The following is a 20369-nucleotide window of genomic DNA, read 5'->3' as shown; positions in this document are numbered from 1 at the left end:
ATCGAACCTCCAACCTTATAGTTAATGGATAAGGTGAGCAGTCACTGCATCACATCTTTATCAAAATTATGAGCATTTGATTTAGACTAACTTATAGTTTAATGTGCAGTTGTATATATGAACTTTGATTTTATACAATTTTATACATGAAATTTTGTTTTGATCTAATTCTTGTAAATTATTAACGCAATTATTAATATAACATCATTTTATAATTATATATTTCATGGGTAAATAATTATATTTATCTAATATAAAAATAAATTAATGTATTTATTTCTTTAAATATGCATGATTAAATTAAAATTATAGTTTCAAGTATACATTTAAACCACAATTAGAGTTTCACGTGTATAATTGCACCAAATTAAAATTCATGTATACAATTACACATTAAATTAAAATTCATATATAATTTTGAGATTTAACCCTTAGAGAAAATATGATAAATCAATTTCTATGAGTTATAACATGCTACGTTGAATTAGTCTAATAATATTCTCAAAAAATTTATCTAATAATAATCTATTTTTAATTTACATTATTCAAAAATTTACTTTATATTAATTATTATTTCATTTTTTTAAATCATAATAGTTCGGTTCCATTTAAATTTAAACAATAATATTTTTAATCCAATCAATTCAATTTAACTTTATGGATTTGATGTATTTATACAAAAATTAGATTTTTTTTAACAAATGAAATGATTCAAAATAACTTAATTATAACATAAATACATATGAAAGTAAAATTTTAATTTTTTTTCCTCAAGCTCTACGTGCTTTTAGGAAAACTCATCTTGATTTTATTTTTTATTTTAGATTAAGGTTGTAATTTAGTATTTAGTATTTTTTTTATTTATTACAATATCGTGGGAGGAGAAAGGGATGATAGGGTTTAAACTCGTCTAATTTAGATGTCAAATAGAAGCTTTAACTTATAGTATTTAATAGGGATAAAACAACATTTGGTCCGTAAATCTTACATTTTTTTTCAATTTGGTTCTTAAACCAGGATTTCGATTAGAAGTGATGGTGCAATATTTTAAGATTATACTATGTCATCATCTAAAAATTAAAAAAATAATTTATATAAAAGTACAAAAAAAATATTTAAAATCTAAATAAATTATAGCATTTTTTAAATAAAAGAAAATTCAAGTGATGATGTAAAAAATCTTAAAGTATCACATCATCATAAAATAATAAAATCCAAGGTTAACGATCAACTTGTAAAAAACTGTCAAGTTCTAAAATTAGTGTAGGTTAAAAAATGTTTACTGTTTAGGAACTAAGATAGAAAAATTATTAAGTACAAGGATTAAACGTTAATATTATTTAGTCATTATATTTTTTAAAGCTTTAAAGTTAATGTTTAAATTTTAATGAAGTATTTAATGTTTTGTATTCTATGATTTAGTATTTAAAATTTATGATTTAAAGTTGATGAATAATGAGGTAGAACTTAGGGTTTAGAATTTATATTACTATCAGTCCAAATGAATTTAGTCTTTATAGTAAATAGATGAAAAAACATGATTATATAAGAAAACCTAAATTATAAATATTAATTTAAATGCTAAATACAAAATTATTTGTAAACTAATAAAGAAGATACAAAACTTATATTCCTCAATTTAAAAAATCCTTTGAATCAAGCATCTTTAAAAATTAGTAGCTGAATTAATGAAGTTTTGTTTTATAATATTTAGTTGTAGCAAAATTATTTTACAACATATAATATTTAAGGTTCAAACTTTTATATTATAGTTAAATATCAGACATAAAAAAATAAAAAATAAAAAAATTATCAATAAAAATGAGAGTGTCCTATAATTGATGTTTTTATATGTGGAAGGTCAAAAACATTTGATTCAATATGAAGCTGACCCCAATGATATGACAACTATTCATGTTATATAACGGTTGGCTTGATGTCACGTGTTTATTTTTTTTCAGGTATTTAATTTTTAAAATGAGAAAGTATGGTTTTTTATAAGTTTTTATAATATTTATAAAATTTGATGATTTTTTTTATATTTTTATAATTTTTGTAAGTTTATATAAAATTTTAAATATTTATTTATATGTTTTATATTTTCTTATTATTTTTATAATTTATTAGAATTTTATAGGGTTTTATAATACTTATAAGTTGTTATGATTTTATACATATTTTTTTTGTAAGTTTATATAAAATTTAATATTTTTATTATATTTTATGGTATTCTTTATTAGAAAAGTGAAAGATTAATCGTCATTTGATTGGTCCATCTGGTCAATATAGTTAAAGAGAAAAATTATTAACGGAAGAAGTTAATTGATTTTTTTTTCATTAAGGGCGTTCTATATTTGTAATATATATATATTTGCATGGTTAATAATTGAATAGTAAAAATTATTGGTAAAAGTACCATGGAGACCGATGTATTAGGAGTTATATTACATTTTATCCTATTTATTAAAAAATAGACAAATTAATCCCTATGCGTTAGATCAAATAGCAAAATGACCATTTTTAATTAAAAATTTCATCTATTTCAACTGTTAAAAACTGACCTATTTGATAGAATAATCTGACCGTTACACATGTAACTTGTGCTATTTTATCTAATTTATAGAAATTAATTTATCTATTTTTTAGTAGAGAAGATAAAATGTGATCCAACTCCTAATATATTTAGATCAAAATTTGTTTGTTAGCATTAAAGTTAAAGTAAAAAAAAAGAAATATATTTAGAAAAAAAACATTAAAGTATTTATTTTTAGGGTAAATTACAACCAATGTCACTCTAAAATAGAGTTTGTCCTGTTTTGATCACTCTATTTTGTTTTTATAATTTGGTCATTTTAATTAAGATATTTATTCAAAATAATCACCGTTGTTAAAAAATCTATTAATTCACTAACGGATTGTTAAGCTGACACATTAGCCAATTTAATGGTGACACGCGGCAGTTTGTTTTTTTTGTTTTTGACTAAAGCTTAGGGACCTATCTGTAATTATTCCAAAATCTTTTTTTTCTTTCTTTCTCTTACTCTCTAAACTTGTCCTTCTTATTCACCAGGAAACTAGTTGGTGGCAATGATGGCGACATCGGCGAATACCCTCCAAAAAGCGCTAATACTCATTCGCGAGGAAGGAAGTGTCACCACCAAGTGACAATGAGAGGACGTCGACCCCGTTTTTGCTGGCGCGTTTTATACCGGCCAAAATATCGTCTCCCAATACTCGTTGAGCGCTTCATTGATGGAAACTTTCTCTTGCAAAAATTTGAGTGAGGTTTAAATAGCTATATACTTCCATAAAAAAACTATTGTGAATGATCAATTTCAACAACTGGGAATGATTTATCCATGTGTTAATGATGATGGTCCATCCATGTGTTGCAACCTCTGTAATTATGTATACAAATTGAAACAGAGAGAAAAGCGAGAGACCTCATAATTTGAGTTGCTCTCTAAGGGAAACCAGTGCAAAAGAACACCCAAGTTTATCATATAAGGTATCATTTGACCAATATGGGAGTTGTTACTTGTGGAATCATAGTTTGGTATCATTAATGCTCTAGGTAAGATGATAAAGAAAAGCATATTGTAAAGTTTCTAATGTAGAGAAAATTACCAGATTAAGAGCTATTGTTCCGAGAAGAATAAAATACTTCTTTCCCTTCCAACATCAACAAATTTCAAGTCAATAATTGCAGCAAAACAATTGCAATGACAATAAAATTAAGATATGCCCAAACAAATTAAAGATATTAGTTATCAGTAAGTATCAGAAAAATCAAAGCTTTGCATCTGAAAAATAGAAAAAACAAAAGAATTGTGTCAATGGAATGAGATTTTTAATTGTCTATGAGGGAAACCGGTGCAAGCGCCATCGACGTCCTCTCGTTGTCACTCGACGGTGGGTATTGACGCTTTGTGGAGGATCCTCACCAGTGCCGCCATCACTACCACCAACTAGTTTCCATGATGGTGGATAAGGACAAGTTTCAAAGAGAAGATAAAAGAAAAAATTGGAATAATTACAGATAGGTCATTAAGCATTGATCAAAAGTAAAAAAAGAGTTACATGTGTCGTTATTCAATTGGCTAGCGTGCCAGAGCAACACTTTAATGAATTAACAAAATTAAATTGAGAAAAAAATTTAAATTAGCAAATAGGACAAACCCTTATTTTTATTTGTTTTAGATATATCTATGTTATTAATAAAACGATAAATGACTACTACTATTATTTTAATGACCTTCTTATCTTGTTATACTTTTATATAGTTTTTAGATAAAATAACTAAAATTAACATATCTAAGATTAAACTAGTGTTTAATGAATTTATAAACAATTTTTTTTACCACTACACTAATAATAAATCTTAAGTAAAATTAAAAAAAAAACTTTTAAATTTTCTCTCACCCAATTTGTGTACCTATACTATTAATAAAACCTCTGACTGAGTTGGTGTCATGGGTTTGGTACTCGGTTAAGGAATAACTAATATACAATTTTATTAAATTACTACTATTATTATTTTGATGACTTTTTTATACATTGTTATTTTAATATCCATAATTTTATTATTTTCATCAGTTATATATCTATACTTACTATTATTCAAGTCTCTGATTGAGTTGGTGTCACGATTCAATGAACACCAACTTAGGAAAATTACAAAAGTATCCTTCCATAATTAAAATAACTTATATTATTTGAGAGTACTACTATTTATTTTTAACAAAAAACTAATAAAAATATGTATATAATAAGATTTAAACACACCAATTTAAATTAGTTAAAACCTCAAATTTACCACTCAGTTTATTCAACCTTTATTTTTTTTCATTTTAATTTCATACATATTTTATTTGTGATTATTAATTAATTTTAAATTATATATTTAATTATTTATTATATGCTATTCTAAATAGGTGTTTCCACGTGCTTACGCGAGTTTCTAGTTAACATTTAACTATGTTATGATCCTTAAAAAGAACGTATTAGGAAATTACAAAATAGGCCACATGAAAGTGGAAATTCTACACTCTATGCCATCGTGTTGTTTACAGTAGGGTTGAAGACGCCGATAAGCGCCACCACTCTGTCTCTCTTGCAGACCCGAACTCTCACCTTGTTTTTTCTTTTTGAATCTTTTCAATTTTCTTTGAACCCTAATTTCTCCTTTAGAAGTTTGTGATTTTCTTCCACAGAGAAAACAATGGGAGCTTCGTTGCCTCCGAAAGAAGCTAACCTCTTCAAACTTATCGTCGTAAGGCTTCGATTTCTCTCTCTCATATATATATATTTCAATTGGTATCCACGTATTTCTACCTGGTATTTATACTCGGATTGCTTTTTTATATGTATTTTTTTTGTAATTCTACGATCGCTCTTCTTTTATCTCTTTTACTTCATTGCTTGCAAAACCCTAGCTGGATGCTGCTCTGTTTAGTTGCACAGAAAAATGGTGGATATCGAATGAGACATGGGAATTTGGAGTCGATATGCTTGCTTGTCAATCAGTTTTTTGTGTTCGGGCAAGTTTTGTGTATATATTAAGTTCATTTCATTTTTTTTTTCTGTTTAGAAACTGTTAGGAAAGTTGAATTTTGGTTTGGTTTGATTTTTTTAAAGGAAGGGTACACTTTGCGCTTTCCTTTGGTAATCATTTATTTGTATCATCATAGAGAAAATTAGAGAAATGACAATTTAATAACTTGCTATTTGAGTAAATTTTCTTGCCTGTTGTTAAATTTTTTTAGACTTGACCTTTGTTGATTCTTAACTGAATGTGATTGTTTTGTCTTTGGCACACATTACTTTTAAGACTTTTACAGTGATATTTGCAAAGCAATCTACTTCATTAGATTTGATAAACTGACCGAGCCTGGTTTTATGTAATTGTATACTTCACGATTAAATTTTAGTATTTACATATTGTAAGAACTTTTTCGCAGTAGCAACATCTGAAGATTTTCTGCACATCGCTGGAAGTCCTCCCCTTCCCCCATTTTTAAGAAAATAAAATATTTAGTGAAAAGTAGAATTTTGACTGGTGTGTTTTACTCCTTTTTCTTTTTCTCTCTTCTTTTAGACTGATTTTTATGTAATTAGTTTTTATCTGTTGCTGTACTCTAGCTAATTCTCATAGATTAAATTTTAGTATTTACATATTGTAAGAACTTGTTGGCAGTAGCAACATCTGAAGATTTTCTGCACATCGCTGGAAGTCCTCCCCTTCCCCCAGTTTTAAGAAAAAAAAATATTTTGTGAAAAGTAGAATTTTGACTGGTGTGTTTTGCTCCTTTTTGTTTTTCTCTCTTCTTTTAGACTGATTTTTATGTAATTAGTTTTTATCTGTTACTGTACTCTAGCTAATACTCATAGATGAGCTTTTGTATTATTGATTTGGGCATCCATGTGCTATTGCTAAAGCTCTTGTTTGTTTTTCCATTGCAGAAATCATATGAAACTAAACAGTACAAGAAAGGACTGAAGGCTGCAGATGCAATACTGAAAAAGTTTCCCGATCATGGAGGTAGTTTAACTTGATGCACTTCTTAGACTGAGAGGCACATATTGCTCATTTCATGGTCTTTCTAAGTGTACCTTTGTAAAGATGCCAGAACTCTAAAACAAACAGAATGATACAAAATAGGGCAGTTTGTGTTGGTTTCTATGTTTGGTTTGGACAATCTTTATAAAAATGCCTATGAACTTGACGTGATTGTTTCTGTGGATTCCAATTACGTCTTGTGACTGCTGTCAATGACATTTTGGAAAGCAGTATAACTGACTAATCCATGATGTCTGGTTAGAAATATTGCATTACCATGAGTATAACTGCTTTTTATTTACCTATGAGGTCTTACAATGTACAATATTTTAATAGTTTCTTCATCTTGGTTGGTTTCTGTGAGTATTCATTAATATGTGGTATTGGTATAGACGAGTAGTTTCCCGCTTGCATTCTTGTCTTTTAGAAAATACAAAGTTTCAATAGTATTTTATACTTTCTAGTAATTGTATGTTTATTGTATTTGTGTACTAATTTATTGGCTTCTTACATGTTTTCAGAAACTTTGTCGATGAAGGGGTTGACCTTAAATTGCATGGATCGTAAATCTGAAGCATATGAACTTGTCCGACTAGGTTTAAAGGTAGTCTTGTTTCTTTTCTTTTAATCCATGTAATGTCGAAGCTGGGTCATCTTTTCTTAACATTGTTTTCATGTTTGACTTAATGTAGAATGATGTTAAAAGTCATGTTTGCTGGCATGTTTATGGTCTCCTTTACCGGTCAGATAGGGAATACAGGGAGGCTATTAAATGCTATCGCAATGCTTTGAGAATAGATCCAGACAACATTGAAATACTACGGGACTTGTCACTCTTGCAGGTAAGCTGATTTATCTTCATTCTCTGTGATTTGTGCTTCTAGGCTCAGTATTTGATCTAAGATGTTCCTCATATTCCTCATTCCAAGTTGTTTCAGAAATCTTTATGCTTTTGTTTCATCTTTTTTATCACAGGCACAAATGCGAGATTTGACAGGATTTGTTGAGACAAGACAACAACTTTTGACTTTGAAACCAAATCATCGCATGAACTGGATTGGCTTTGCTGTAGCCAACCATTTATGCTCAAAGTATTTGTTCTTCTTTGTTTAACTATATTTTGACCCATTCTTATGCTTACTTTTCATCAAATTTGTTGACTTCTATTTTGTGAAACGTGCTTTAGAATGCTGTTATTTTTATGCTGTATTTGAAGTTCAGAATTGAAAGGCCTGTTTGATTGAAGATTGAAACATTTGTTAATTAGTTAAAAGTCATCCTTTAAATTAAATGCTTAAAAATCAGAATTCTTTGTTTCTAATTACATGATCAGATATATGCTAGCCTGGATATACCATTTGAAATGTGGTTCATTTAGTTTGCATGATTGCAACTAAGCATCCAATGAGATTTCATAAAATGTTAAAAATACAAATTTCTGTTGAAGATATCTAAGTTCTCTTAGCACAATATATGGTGGGTGTAAATTGTATTGAAGGTGTTACTAATATACAGGTAGGTGGCTGAGTAAATTTATACTCAACTACTCTACAATGAAGCTGTTGACATCTACATTTATGAAATTTTGTTGCAAATTAGCATTTTAACAATGCCTTCATGCCTAGTTAACTGCAGAGTTCTGCTGTTTTTGCTATGGTGCTGTATGGAAATAGTGATGATGCTATAATTTCTTTTGGCTTTTACTTGGTGGTGTAAAATGATTCTGTGTTTCATGCTTTAGTGGAATGTACTGAAGTTATTGCTTTGGCACATCAGTTGGTGTGGTTTTTCTTTACTTTGCATCGGCCTAGTGATTCCATGTGAAGGAAAATTTATGGATTCATATCTTTATCCTTTAGTTATTTATGCTAAATGCCATTTTTTATTTATATCAGTGTTGCAAAAGCAGTTGAAATTTTAGAAGCATATGAAGGGACATTAGAAGATGATTATCCACCTGATAATGAAAGATGTGAGCATGGTGAAATGCTTTTATACAAGGTATTGCTGATGTAATACTTTTTAGTTCTTGCATGCATATGCGTGTGCCTGGCATTTCTCACAAGTTCACTTCATTATACATAGATTCCTAATTTTAGAATTTATGCTAATATATAAGCGTGAGTGATTGAGTTTGGTGTCTCTAGCTAACCAAACAAACACTAACACAATTAGTGAAATTATTCATAAACCAAATAAAATAATGATAAATATACAAAAATTCAAGATATTAATGTCTTTTTACCTTATTTCTAAACTGCGTGATAATTTTTGCATGCCATTAGACCTTCTGCTTGTATTTCTGCCAAAATCTAATATTCTTATGTAAATGTTGTAGCTAATTAGCAAACCTAGCCTTTTTACATTTGATGTGTGGCTTTTCATGATTCTTCTTGTATAGAGAATAAATTAAATCATCTTCAAGTTCACTTTAGTCTGAGATAGAGGACCAACCTGTGGCCCTTGGTGGTATTGGCATCCATAGGGTTTTTAATTCTTTGCTGTTTAGGCATATCATTCACATTAGGGAGAAACATGGCTTGTTCAAAGAAGAGTTGTGCCTTTTACAGGCAATCAAATCTGTGGTGCTTGTGAGAACTGCCTCTGAACCTGTCTTTCTTGATCCTTAATTAAATGTTTACAGAACCATTCTGGATTTGTTGCAAACACATCCTAAACAAGTCTACCTCTCTTTTACATAATATTCCGAAACATTTATTTTTTAACAACAGCAACGAGATCCTAGAAATAGCTTAATCAATATATATTTGCATAGTAACATACTAATTACATATATTTTGTCTAATAGATGCCATATATTACTAGTTGTGGTGTCCCAGAAGACTCTTTGATGTTTATATGGGTATGGTATTTTTCTCCAGATCTCTTTGCTAGAGGAATGCGGGTTTCTTGAGAGAGCACTTGAGGAATTGCACAAGAAAGAACCAAAAATAGTAAGTGCCAACATATATAACACCAGGGTGCTTTAAATGTTTAAATTTTTATCAAGTTCCTAATTGTTGGACTTAAGAAATTTAACTGATTCTATTCTTCTAGGTTGATAAATTGACTTCCAAAGAACAAGAGGTTTCTCTCTTGGTGAAGCTTGGACGCCTAGAAGAAGGTGCCAATCATTACAGGGCTTTACTTGCCATGAATCCCGACAATTACAGGTCAATCTTATGCCTTTGGTATCTCATTTGAAAGACCTAATCAAACTTATTAATGAATCACTCATTGCAAATAAATAATATCAACTAGATTTTTTACTTGTCTAGCGCTTCTTCATGCTTGAAGATTCCTCATTGCAGTCCTACAATTTTTATATTTGCCTATATACTGGTGTAATTTGTTGCTTTTAGTTCTGATTATTGGGGAGCCAACCTTCAAGTTTTATATTTTGTGCATGTGTATTTTCCAGATATTATGAAGGCTTGCAGAAATGTTTTGGTCTATATTCTGAAAATGGCAAGTATTCCTCTGATGAAATCGATCTGTTGGATGCATTATACAAATCGCTTGCAGAACAGTTCACCTGGTCATCTGCTGTTAAGGTGGCTGTCTTTACTTTTATTGTTTATGGATTTTGTTTTTTCTTTTATGACTTATAATAAGGAATAGGCTTAACCCACAAATTGATACTTAAACTATACTCTTTTTCCCAAATTGGTACCTAAACTTTTTTCTCAAGTTGTGTACCTAAACTATTTTTTTTCTCAAGTTGGCACCTCCATTAGTCAAACTGTTAAGTCTATTTAAAAAAAAAGGCTTAACCTACAAATTGGTACCTAAACTATGCTCCTTTCCCCGTTTTGGTACCTAAACAATTTTTTTCTCAAGTCGGCACCTCTGTTAGTTTACCTGTTATTCAAACCCTTTAAATCTATTTAAAAAAGGATAACCAATTAAAAATTATCATGTGGCTAAAAAAAGGAAAAAAATATTATTCTCTCTCTCTCTCTATATATATATGTATATATATTGTTGCTTTTCACTTTATATTTTTTTCTTTCTTCTTCCTCCCATCTTGGGCTTCTTTTACAAGTGTCAGCATTTTAGGCTTCATGGTTTTGATCAAGGTTTTAGAATCAGACTGATGGTTAAACTGGCTGGGCCATCAGTTCTTGGTTTGATTAAATAAATTATTAAAAAATTCATAAAAAATAAAAATATACATTTAAAAAATAGAGAAAACCAGTTCAACCAATTTGTTTTAGCTTGGTTCAACCGGTCTGTATCGGTTTATGGGTTAATTGGTTCAACCTTTATTTCTGGACCGGTACCCTAGCCGGTTTTGAAAACACTGGTTTTGATCGATGAAAGAACTTTTTCGATCCGTTAGGTTGGGTAAGCAGGCGGTGAAGTTCGAAAACAGAATTAATCACCAGCATCTCAATCTCGGGAGAGCAAATTTCGAGCATTACTGGCATTACTAGACATTATAAAAGAAGAATAAAGAAAAAATAATGTAAAAGAAAAAAATAAAATAGAAGAATTAAAAAAATATTTTTTAAAGTATATATGAAGTGGCTGTCTAATATTGGTTAGAATTTTTTTAATGGATATAATATTTTGGTTATAAAATGGGTAATAGAAAAATAGTTTAGGTATCATTTTTAACCAAAAAAAAGTTTAGGTACCAACTTGGGAAAAATGGTATAGTTTAGGTGCTAATTTATGGGTTAAGCCTTTTTTAAAAATAGACTTAACGGTTTGACTAATGGTTGAACTAATAGAGGTACCAACATGAGAAAAAAAAAGTAGTTTACATATCACTTGTGACCAAAAAAAAGTTTAGGTATCAAAATGGGAAAAATGTTATAGTTTAGGTACCAATTTATAGGTTAAACCTATGAAATAATGTGATGAGAAGAATCCGGTGACGTGCTTCTACCAAAGATTGAGTCCATTCATTGACTTGTGATATGCTGAAATAATATTAAAAAAGATGGTTGTATTTTTTGCCATGTTAGTAAATTGATGTCTTGATGTGACAACAGTAAGAACTCTAGATGGTTAAAATTCTACCGTCAACCCTTAGAAGGTGACATTGCAGCATCACAAATTCAAGAGTTAATTCTTTTTAGTAAGGACTATCTTTGTTTTCTTCTTTTAGTTAAGCTGCGTTTTTAAGGGTGGGTACACAACCATGAGTTGACATGGCCTCCTTACTGCATGGATAAAATAAATTGTCAAATTTTAGAGCTTTTAGAATTTGGCTCTCTCAGTGAGGATGTAATTGAATAGTTTTCTTCCTGTAAACTCACATTTGTTATGTATTAATGCATGACAATTCTATTTGTTGCTGTGACACCATGCAATGCCTATTTTCTTTATGATGTTTGATGAATTTTACAGTACTTACATATATTCGAACTCTGTTTTTTAGAGGATACCACTTGATTTTTTGCAAGGAGACAAGTTCTGTGCAGCTGCAGCTAATTATATTAAGCCCCTTCTAACAAAGGTATGTATGCAGATGAGTTTTTACTGCCGTTTATACCTTATTGGGTGAAATAATGATATATTTTCTCTATTCTCTCAGGGTGTTCCTTCTTTATTCTCAGATCTTTCTCCTTTGTATGATCAACCCGGCAAGGTAAGTTTCCATGCATTTAAAAGTTAAAATTAAGATTTTAAATATTAGCCTACACTACTTGCCAACTAGTAGGGTACATGATATTAAGACTAATGTCTCGCTTTTTTGACACTTCTACAGGCAGAGATATTGGAGCAACTTATTCTTGAGCTGGAGCATTCAATTAGTGGGGACGGGGGATACCCTGATAGGTATTATATGCTTTCAACCCATGTGTAATAGTATAATACGTCTTTAAAGCAAATAAATACTTGGATTTGCTACCCTTAGAGTTAATATATAATTTCAGGTGGTTGTGTGATATTGTAGCAAGTCTTAAGAGTTTTAAAATGTTTAGATATTGGGTTTGGTCCAGTGCTATTTATCTATTACAGTCAATTGTTTAGTCAAGTCCTGTCTCAGTTGTTTATTCGTTCTGTTAAATGAGTACATAATGGTTATTTTACATGGTTGTGTGTGAAGTCCTATATGTTTTTTGTTTGTTTGCTTATACACAAGCACACATTTGGTATTATGCTGAGTCATTTGCTCTCTTGTGTTTCATATTGATGTCAGGACTGAGAAGGAGCCCCCTTCAACACTTTTATGGATTTTGTTCTTTTTGGCTCAGGTAGGTAACCATCTGCTTTCCTCACTCCATGGGCCATGGTCAGTTTCTTTGCAATAAATGTCTGGTGCTCTCTTTTGCGTTTTCCTTTGAATAACTTCAGAGTTATTGATGCAGCATTATGACCGAAGAGGACAGTATGACATTGCTCTTTCAAAAATTGATGAGGCTATACAGCACACGCCAACTGTAATTGATTTATACTCTGTCAAGGTCTGTTCTTGTCATCAACCTTAAAATTTTTGCATTCTTCATCTGCCTGTTTTTAATTTTTTTTTTCAGGTGGATCATTTAAAAAAATTTCTAGTATTCCTGTATTTGACTTTGTTTTGCCTGATGCGGCTCACATTTCATGAGGCATATCATTGCTTGAGAACTCTTCAAGATATTTCCTTGGACTTATTACTTGCTTGTTAGACTTGTCACTTACCATGATGCTGAACTTGATTGTCTATTTGTTGTGCACTAAATTGTGCGAAGTTGCTGTACATATTTATATAAAATGGAAACAAGTTTTTCTTGAGGAAAATAAATCTTAATGGGCATGAGCCAAGTATATGACCTCTTTTCTTAGGATTTTGGGGGTTTTATTGCTTATAGGATTTTGGCCACATGGCTATAGCTTCTTTATGAGCCTTTTTCTTTTACTGTCTTCTAGAAAAGTTCTTGGAATTTTCTTGAAGCTGGCTGTAGGTGTATATTAGTTGCTTCTGCTTTGATCACAGAGCCGGATATTGAAACATGCTGGTGATTTGGTAGCTGCGGCTTCATTGGCAGATGAAGCTAGGTGTATGGATCTTGCAGACCGCTACATAAACAGTGAATCTGTCAAGCGTATGTTGCAGGCTGATCAGGTTCTGAAGCTGCCCCCCCCCCATCTTTTTTTCTTTTGTATTTGATATTTGTCTCTATCGCTATTATTGTACACTCAACAAGCTTTTTGTACTCTTATAGGTGGCTTTGGCAGAAAAAATTGCTGTATTGTTCACAAAAGATGGAGACCAGCACAACAACCTTCATGACATGCAGTGCATGTGGTTTGTTTTTGTTTATTGCCTTGGGCGTATTGCTGTCTCTTATTATAATCTGAATACATCTACTGAGTGTTGTTCATGTTTTGAAGGTATGAACTTGCTTCTGGTGAAAGCTACTTTCGACAAGGTGATCTTGGACGGGCCCTAAAGAAATTTTTAGCTGTGGAGAAGCACTATGCTGATATTACTGAAGATCAATTTGATTTTCATTCTTATTGTTTACGGAAAATGACACTGCGTGCATATGTTGATATGCTAAGATTTCAAGATCGGTTGCATTCCCATGCTTATTTTCACAAAGCAGCAGCTGGTGCCATCAGGTGAAGCATTTTGTTTGATCTGCTAGCTTTTCAGGGATTCATAGTAGACTTATTCTGTTTGATTCTCTGTGACATTTTTTATTGCTTCTATGCATCTTGTTTTCTTGCGTCTCTGATTCCTCACTTTGAATCAAAGAAGATCGATCTTGAGTGATTGATTCCTTACTTTTTTAATCAATTAAGGTTTATCCGGGCTTGATTTTTTCTTTTTTCCTACATTGGGCTTGAATTTTGATTTGAAAACTGCCCCGAATTATTGATCATTTTGATTGCATTTTTTCTTCTTGCACATAAAGAATTGTAAGTGAGGTTGTAATGAAGTGCGCCTGTGGTAGCAAAGCTGCGCTTGATTTTTGGTGACCTTGTCTTCTACATTTGTGATAATCTTTCCTAAATATAAGACCAAACTAGTTTCTCAACACCAAATGGTAAGAATGTAGCTACCATTTGTGACAGAAAAAAAAAACTTACCTGCATTATTGATGAGAAGTTGATTCGATGATCTTCCAGTTGCCGGTTCCTGCGTCTTGTTGATCTTGTTGTTTGAACTTTGTATATCTTCATCCTTTTATGAAATTCTTTTTCCTGCTTTTTATGGTTTTCCTCTTGCAAGCTTAAAACCTTCTTCAATTTTATTTTTTATCTCCTATTTCTAAAATTCAGACTCCATCGTCGTCAGTCTTTGCCTCTTTTTGCTTTAACCTTCTGGGGAATGGGGGGATGATTGCATAGATTTCAGGTGCATTCATTATGTGTTAGTTGAAAGTTGCAACAATGCATTGTCTGAACCTTGCTGTATGAAAATTTTCTTGAAGGTAATTTTTGTTCCTTTATTATGATAATATTAGAAGCAATTATTTTGTGGGCAAGTTGCAATTTGAGATTGTGGCTGGTTTAATGAGAGGAAGATGGTTCCTGGATTTCTGTTGGGTTAAGGATAGAGAGTTGTACTTTACCGTAGCAAAAATTATTTGTTGATTTAGCACTTCTGCATTGATTCTGAATGATTGTATGGTGGAACGGGAGTGGATGGTACTGTGATAGACATAAATTGGGTTAATAGTTATTGTGATTGAATCATTGTCTGGCTTCCATGTGGTATCTCTTTTTTCAGAAAACCTTTGCTCAAAATTGATGAGTGCCTCAACTCCTAACTTATTTTTGAAGTACAGATGCTACCTAAAGTTGTACGATTCTCCTTTGAACTCACCAGCTGAAGTAGAGGACAACACTTCAAAGGCTACTCAAAAAAAGAAAATGAAAAAGCAGAGGAAGGCAGAACGAGCTAAGAAAGTATATCAGCTTTATTTGATGATTCTTGGATAACATTTCTTTGATGATTTAATCTAATGCTGTGCTTTATTTTAGGAGGCAGAGGAGAAAATTGAAGGATCAAGTGCTAGCGGAACGTCTAAGTCTGGGAAACGACACATTAAACCTGTAGATCCAGATCCTTATGGAGAAAATTTATTGAAGGTTATCTAGATTTGTCTCTCTTCTTAATATATATGCATTAGATTCCTGATTGAAGTCCTCTTTTTCTGTAAAAATGTGTCTCTAATGCCTATTAAGCTAGGTCTCTGTTTAATGTTATATATTTTATAGACTGATGATCCCTTGTCGGAAGCAACAAAGTACTTGAAGTTGCTTCAGAAGAACTCATCTGATTCTTTGGAGACACACTTGCTTTCTTTTGAAGTAAATATGAGAAAGCCGAAGATTTTGCTTGCCTTTCAGGTATTTATATTTGCATTGAACATGATTGTGTTTCTTCTCTCTGTCTTTGACCAACTAGAACTGATTTTTAAATGTAACCAAGTGGATTAAGAATTTGCATCAGTTTACTCTGTTAGGAATCCCCCTCGTCTCATTTTCACTTGCTGCCTTGATACTTGGTTGGAGTAATGAAACTGCATCATTAAAACCAAACATCTTTGCCTTATCTTGTGTTTGTAACTTGAATTTAAAAGAAGGAATTTTGGATTTTGGATTTAGTGTAAATTATGTGATAAAACACTTGAAAATTGACTCTTGATTGTTTTAAAATTCATGGATCTGTTGAATCTTATTTAATGGTGAATTTGAAGTACCCATAGAATGGTTTTGCTCACTTGTACTTCTATTATTTCATGATCTCATAATAATATGTTTGTCTTGTTTTTGTTCCTTTTTCCTAAAGGCTGTAAAGCAACTGCTAAGGTTGGATGCTGATAATCCGGATTCACATTGCTGCTTGGTATGTAAAATCTGTCTTGCTATATTGTGCACCATCTTGCAAAAGTATAAGTACCTTCTTTTTTTGTACATAGATACGAAGTCATCTAGTCTTTACATGGCTCATTTGAATTTTATGTAATGCAGATCAAATTTTTCCATAAAGTGAGCTCAATGCCCGCTCCGGTGTCTGATGCAGAAAAACTTGTGTGGAGTGTCTTGGAAGCTGAGCGTCCCTCCATCAGGTTTTTCTAGAAATGGCTTTGTGATAGTTATTCCTCCAAGTGGGAGTTCGTTGTATTACTGTTATTATTTGTTTGATCCCTGATGCGTTAATTCCCTTTTGTTTTTTTCTCTTTCTCCAGTCAATTGCAGGAGAAAACTCTTAGTGAGGCAAACAAAATTTTCCTTGGTAATCATGAAGGTATTTCTGAGCTTATTTAACTAGATGCATTTTGGGCTTCTTGAGGTAGGTGGTATAGTGATATAATGTTTCACTTTTCTGTTCTTCAGATTCCTTGATGCATAGAGCAGCAGTCGCAGAAATGTTATATACCTTGGACCCCACCAAGAAACTTGAGGCTGTTAAGATAATCGAAGATTCATCCAATAAAGTTGTGCCAACGTAATAAGTTTCTGCTGTGTGATATGTATTCCATGCATCTCAACTTTCTCTCGAGGTTAATTGCCCCTTTCTGTTTCTATTATCCAGGAATGGAGCACTTGGATTGGTAATGGAGTGGAAACTCAAGGACTGTATTGCAGTCCATAAACTCTTAGACAATGTTCTTATTGATACAGATGCTGCTTTGAGTAAGTTACAGTTCTCCACATAAATTTATGCTGACTAAAAAATTTTGAATTTAACTCCATTAACTTCTTAGGAAATGAATTACTTTTACAGGTGTTTTAGTAAGAATTTCGATGATATTAAATATCATCATTCTGTTATCAAATGTTGTAGATTAGCTACCCAAAGAACTACACTATATTAGGATTCTTTAAAAAAATATAGAGAAAATTTTGGTTTCAACATCAATCGATGATTTTCTGTAAATCTTACGAGCTCTGATGGCTTTTTGGTTTTTGTTAGTACACGGTCTTTAATCTTCAAAATGTGGATGTTGTGATATTGTTTGCATCTTAAAGAAAGTTGGACTTCATGATCAGTTTTTTACTCCTATTTATCACTGATTATTCAATTCTTGTTATGGTGACCAAATTACTTGAGAAATGGCTGCTTTAGTTGGTAGGTGTCTTATAGATAATTGAATTACAATTCTGTAACCTGTAGACAATTTGAAGGGATATATTTGTGCTTAAGACTTTCGTTATTCAAATTTTTGTTCTCATTTGCTGTCTTATGTTTTGGTCTGTTTTATATAGCACTCAGCTATTGCAGGGGTTCCAAAACCTTTTTGAGTATATGCGGGAAATTTATCCTGCAAATAGTGGAAATATGCATGTCTGTTGCTATTGATAATGCTTTCTACTCTTCTGGAAAGGCTAATTGTCTATGGTAAAGATTGCTCAAGCCGAAGGAATTAACGCCATTGGTCTGATAATTGTCTTATACCGCAGGATGGAAAGTGAGATGTGCAGAGTACTTCCCTTACTCTATCTACTTTGAAGGTAGTCGTAGCTCTGCTGTGAACAACTCCTTGAACAATCTGGATACTGAAACTCCCTTGAATGGGGGTGCAAACGGTCCTGATATCATTCAAAGTGGAAACGCCTTTACATCAAATGGAAAGCTAGAAGCATTTAAAAACCTTAAAATTTGAAGGTGACGCTTTGCTTGTTTGCATCAACTGTCGTTCAGAGCTCAAACTCAAATGTGCATGGAATGGCAGACCAAAGGATGATTGCCCTTGGCAGGCGTGGAAAGAGGAGAGTATCTTAGAAGTTATGCAAAGCCACGGCTATCCTGTGAGATCAGATTTCTCTTTGCCTTTATTGATTATGAAATGCATTCCTTTTGCAAATGTGTATAATTTTTTTTTTCATTAATGATTCTAGGGTTGAGTATATGTATAATATATATAAAAAATATTATCGCTTTAAAATTGCTTACCATTTGGTTGAGCGATCCTTGGAGCTGGGCTCCATGGTTTGCCACAAACTTTGAGGCTCTATAGAAAGTTTTGTTTGGTAAAGGAGTATTGAGGTGAACGTAGAAGGGAGGCGAATGTTTGAAGCATGTTGTACTTTGCCCATTTCATAACTTGGTCAGTCAGTCAGTCAGTCAGTCACATCATAAATGTAGTATTTGTTAATACATAAACGTGGAAAATTTTGCCAATGGAGTCGAAATGAGTGGCGCTGATCATTAAATTACTAGTTTTGTTGCCCTTGTGGTTGCTGCGTGATTTTATCATTAAATTTTGAATTGCAATTAAATTATTCATTCTTAATTATTATGATTCATCATGCGAAATTCTGGAGAGTATAGGTAAAAAGTATAATTAGCTTTCAGATGGTAATATTTTCCGTACCCTGGTTGATCTTTTTATTTATTTAACGGACTTGTATTGATGTCAAAACAGCAAAAGTCGGAGCTAGATGCAAAGTTGAGGTCGATATTTTTTGAAATATCAAAATGTTGAAGTGTGTAGATTAACAGGATTGATTGAGGACTAAAAAACACATCATACATATTAACTTAGAATTTGATCTGACTATTAACGCCTGTTTCAAATTTAGTTGAAAATTTCCTGGTAAAGGGAAGTCCGATCTAAATAATTACGTGGCAAGAAAAACAAAAAATGTATATATAGAGACCCAGCTATGCTACAAAAAACAAGCAGCAAAAGATGAGAAACGTTCAGACATTGTGCCATCTTCAACTGGTTTCTCGTCCATCGCTTTCCCAAGCTAATGGTGAAGCAGTGCTGCTCCCACCAACATCACTTTTACATAAGGGACAAGAGGCATTGAATTTCACCCACTTATTTACACATTCCGCATGGAAGAAATGGATGCATGGCAGCTCCTTCAGCTCATCATTGTCTGCATATTTTGCCAAGCAAATACAACATACCTGTCAACACCTCAATTCTGTATGCTGTATTACTAAAATCCTAGTACAGGCAAAAATCAAATCTCATATAACCACCTCAGGAGTCTATCTGTATGTATTCTACTTATAAATTGTAAACCATCTGAATAAAGAGAAATACTTATGCCAACTTTGGTTGAATATTATCCTATGTTACTTTCAAATTCACCTTTGTGCTTTAAATACATGGTCTTAATACACATGCGTGTGATTGAATTTCTAGTATATTTTTTTACACAGATTATTTTACATTTTTTACTTAAAATGTAAAATATAAAAAAATGGGTAAAATATAGAGTTATATTTGTATTATTTACCACCAAATTTAATGTGGACTCGTAGAAGTTTGGTAAAACTAGGAGAAAAGGGTTTGGTTTTGGCACACATTATATATATATATCTTGGTAGTAACGATAGTGAAGAAAAATAAGGCACAAAGTTTATTTCTTCGCTCCCTTGGATTTTAAAAAAAATCCTTAATAGAGTTTGCATTTGAAATTTTAGATTCAAAAAATAACACGCACTGTGTAATAAAACTCACGTTTAATCGTAAGAACATTATTTATTTATACTTATATTATTTAAACTCACGTTTAAAATTAAAATTATATATTATTATATTTTAATTCCTTAATCGTAACATAAATAAAAATTATAAAATTTATAAAAATAACTAAATATAATTTAATTAATACATAGATAACATATAAAAGAAAATTAATTTTAGTCTAATCTATAAGCATGCACATTAATTAAAACGGTCCACACCTGTTTTAGTTAATACGGCAGCCGTATCACTGGTTTCCTATATGAAGCGGAAATTTAAAATTTGCGTGAGAATGATTTAGGGGCAGAACAATGTAGGGAAGGCAGGTTATTTATCCCATCTTATCTCTTCGGCTAACCAATATATAGATTACTTTAACATCTTTACTATCATAAATTCTTCCCGGTGCTACAATCCAACTAAAGTAGCTT

General features: G+C 31.5%; 1 protein-coding gene across 1 annotated transcript; it reads left to right on the top strand.

Annotated features, from left to right (window-relative positions):
- Positions 1–5005: 5005 nt before the first annotated feature.
- On the top strand, positions 5006–18670 carry LOC121203578 (N-terminal acetyltransferase A complex auxiliary subunit NAA15). The gene is made up of 26 exons (XM_041093696.1): positions 5006–5272; positions 6463–6541; positions 7081–7163; positions 7252–7401; positions 7535–7650; positions 8455–8560; positions 9442–9513; positions 9617–9732; positions 9981–10113; positions 11949–12026; positions 12105–12158; positions 12279–12349; positions 12714–12768; positions 12883–12978; positions 13491–13619; positions 13720–13802; positions 13889–14119; positions 15292–15412; positions 15488–15595; positions 15725–15856; positions 16299–16355; positions 16481–16578; positions 16699–16757; positions 16847–16958; positions 17046–17146; positions 17915–18670. The coding sequence occupies exons 1-26, from the start codon at positions 5222–5224 to the stop codon at positions 18115–18117; spliced, it is 2694 nt and encodes an 897-aa protein (XP_040949630.1). The 5' UTR covers positions 5006–5221; the 3' UTR covers positions 18118–18670.
- Positions 18671–20369: the final 1699 nt, after the last annotated feature.

The sequence above is a fragment of the Gossypium hirsutum genome, chromosome D05 (genome assembly GCF_007990345.1).
Source record: "Gossypium hirsutum isolate 1008001.06 chromosome D05, Gossypium_hirsutum_v2.1, whole genome shotgun sequence".
Classification (NCBI taxonomy): Eukaryota; Viridiplantae; Streptophyta; class Magnoliopsida; order Malvales; family Malvaceae; genus Gossypium; species Gossypium hirsutum.
Note: the sequence above shows the minus strand (reverse complement) of the source record. Positions and strands in the feature narration are given on the sequence as shown.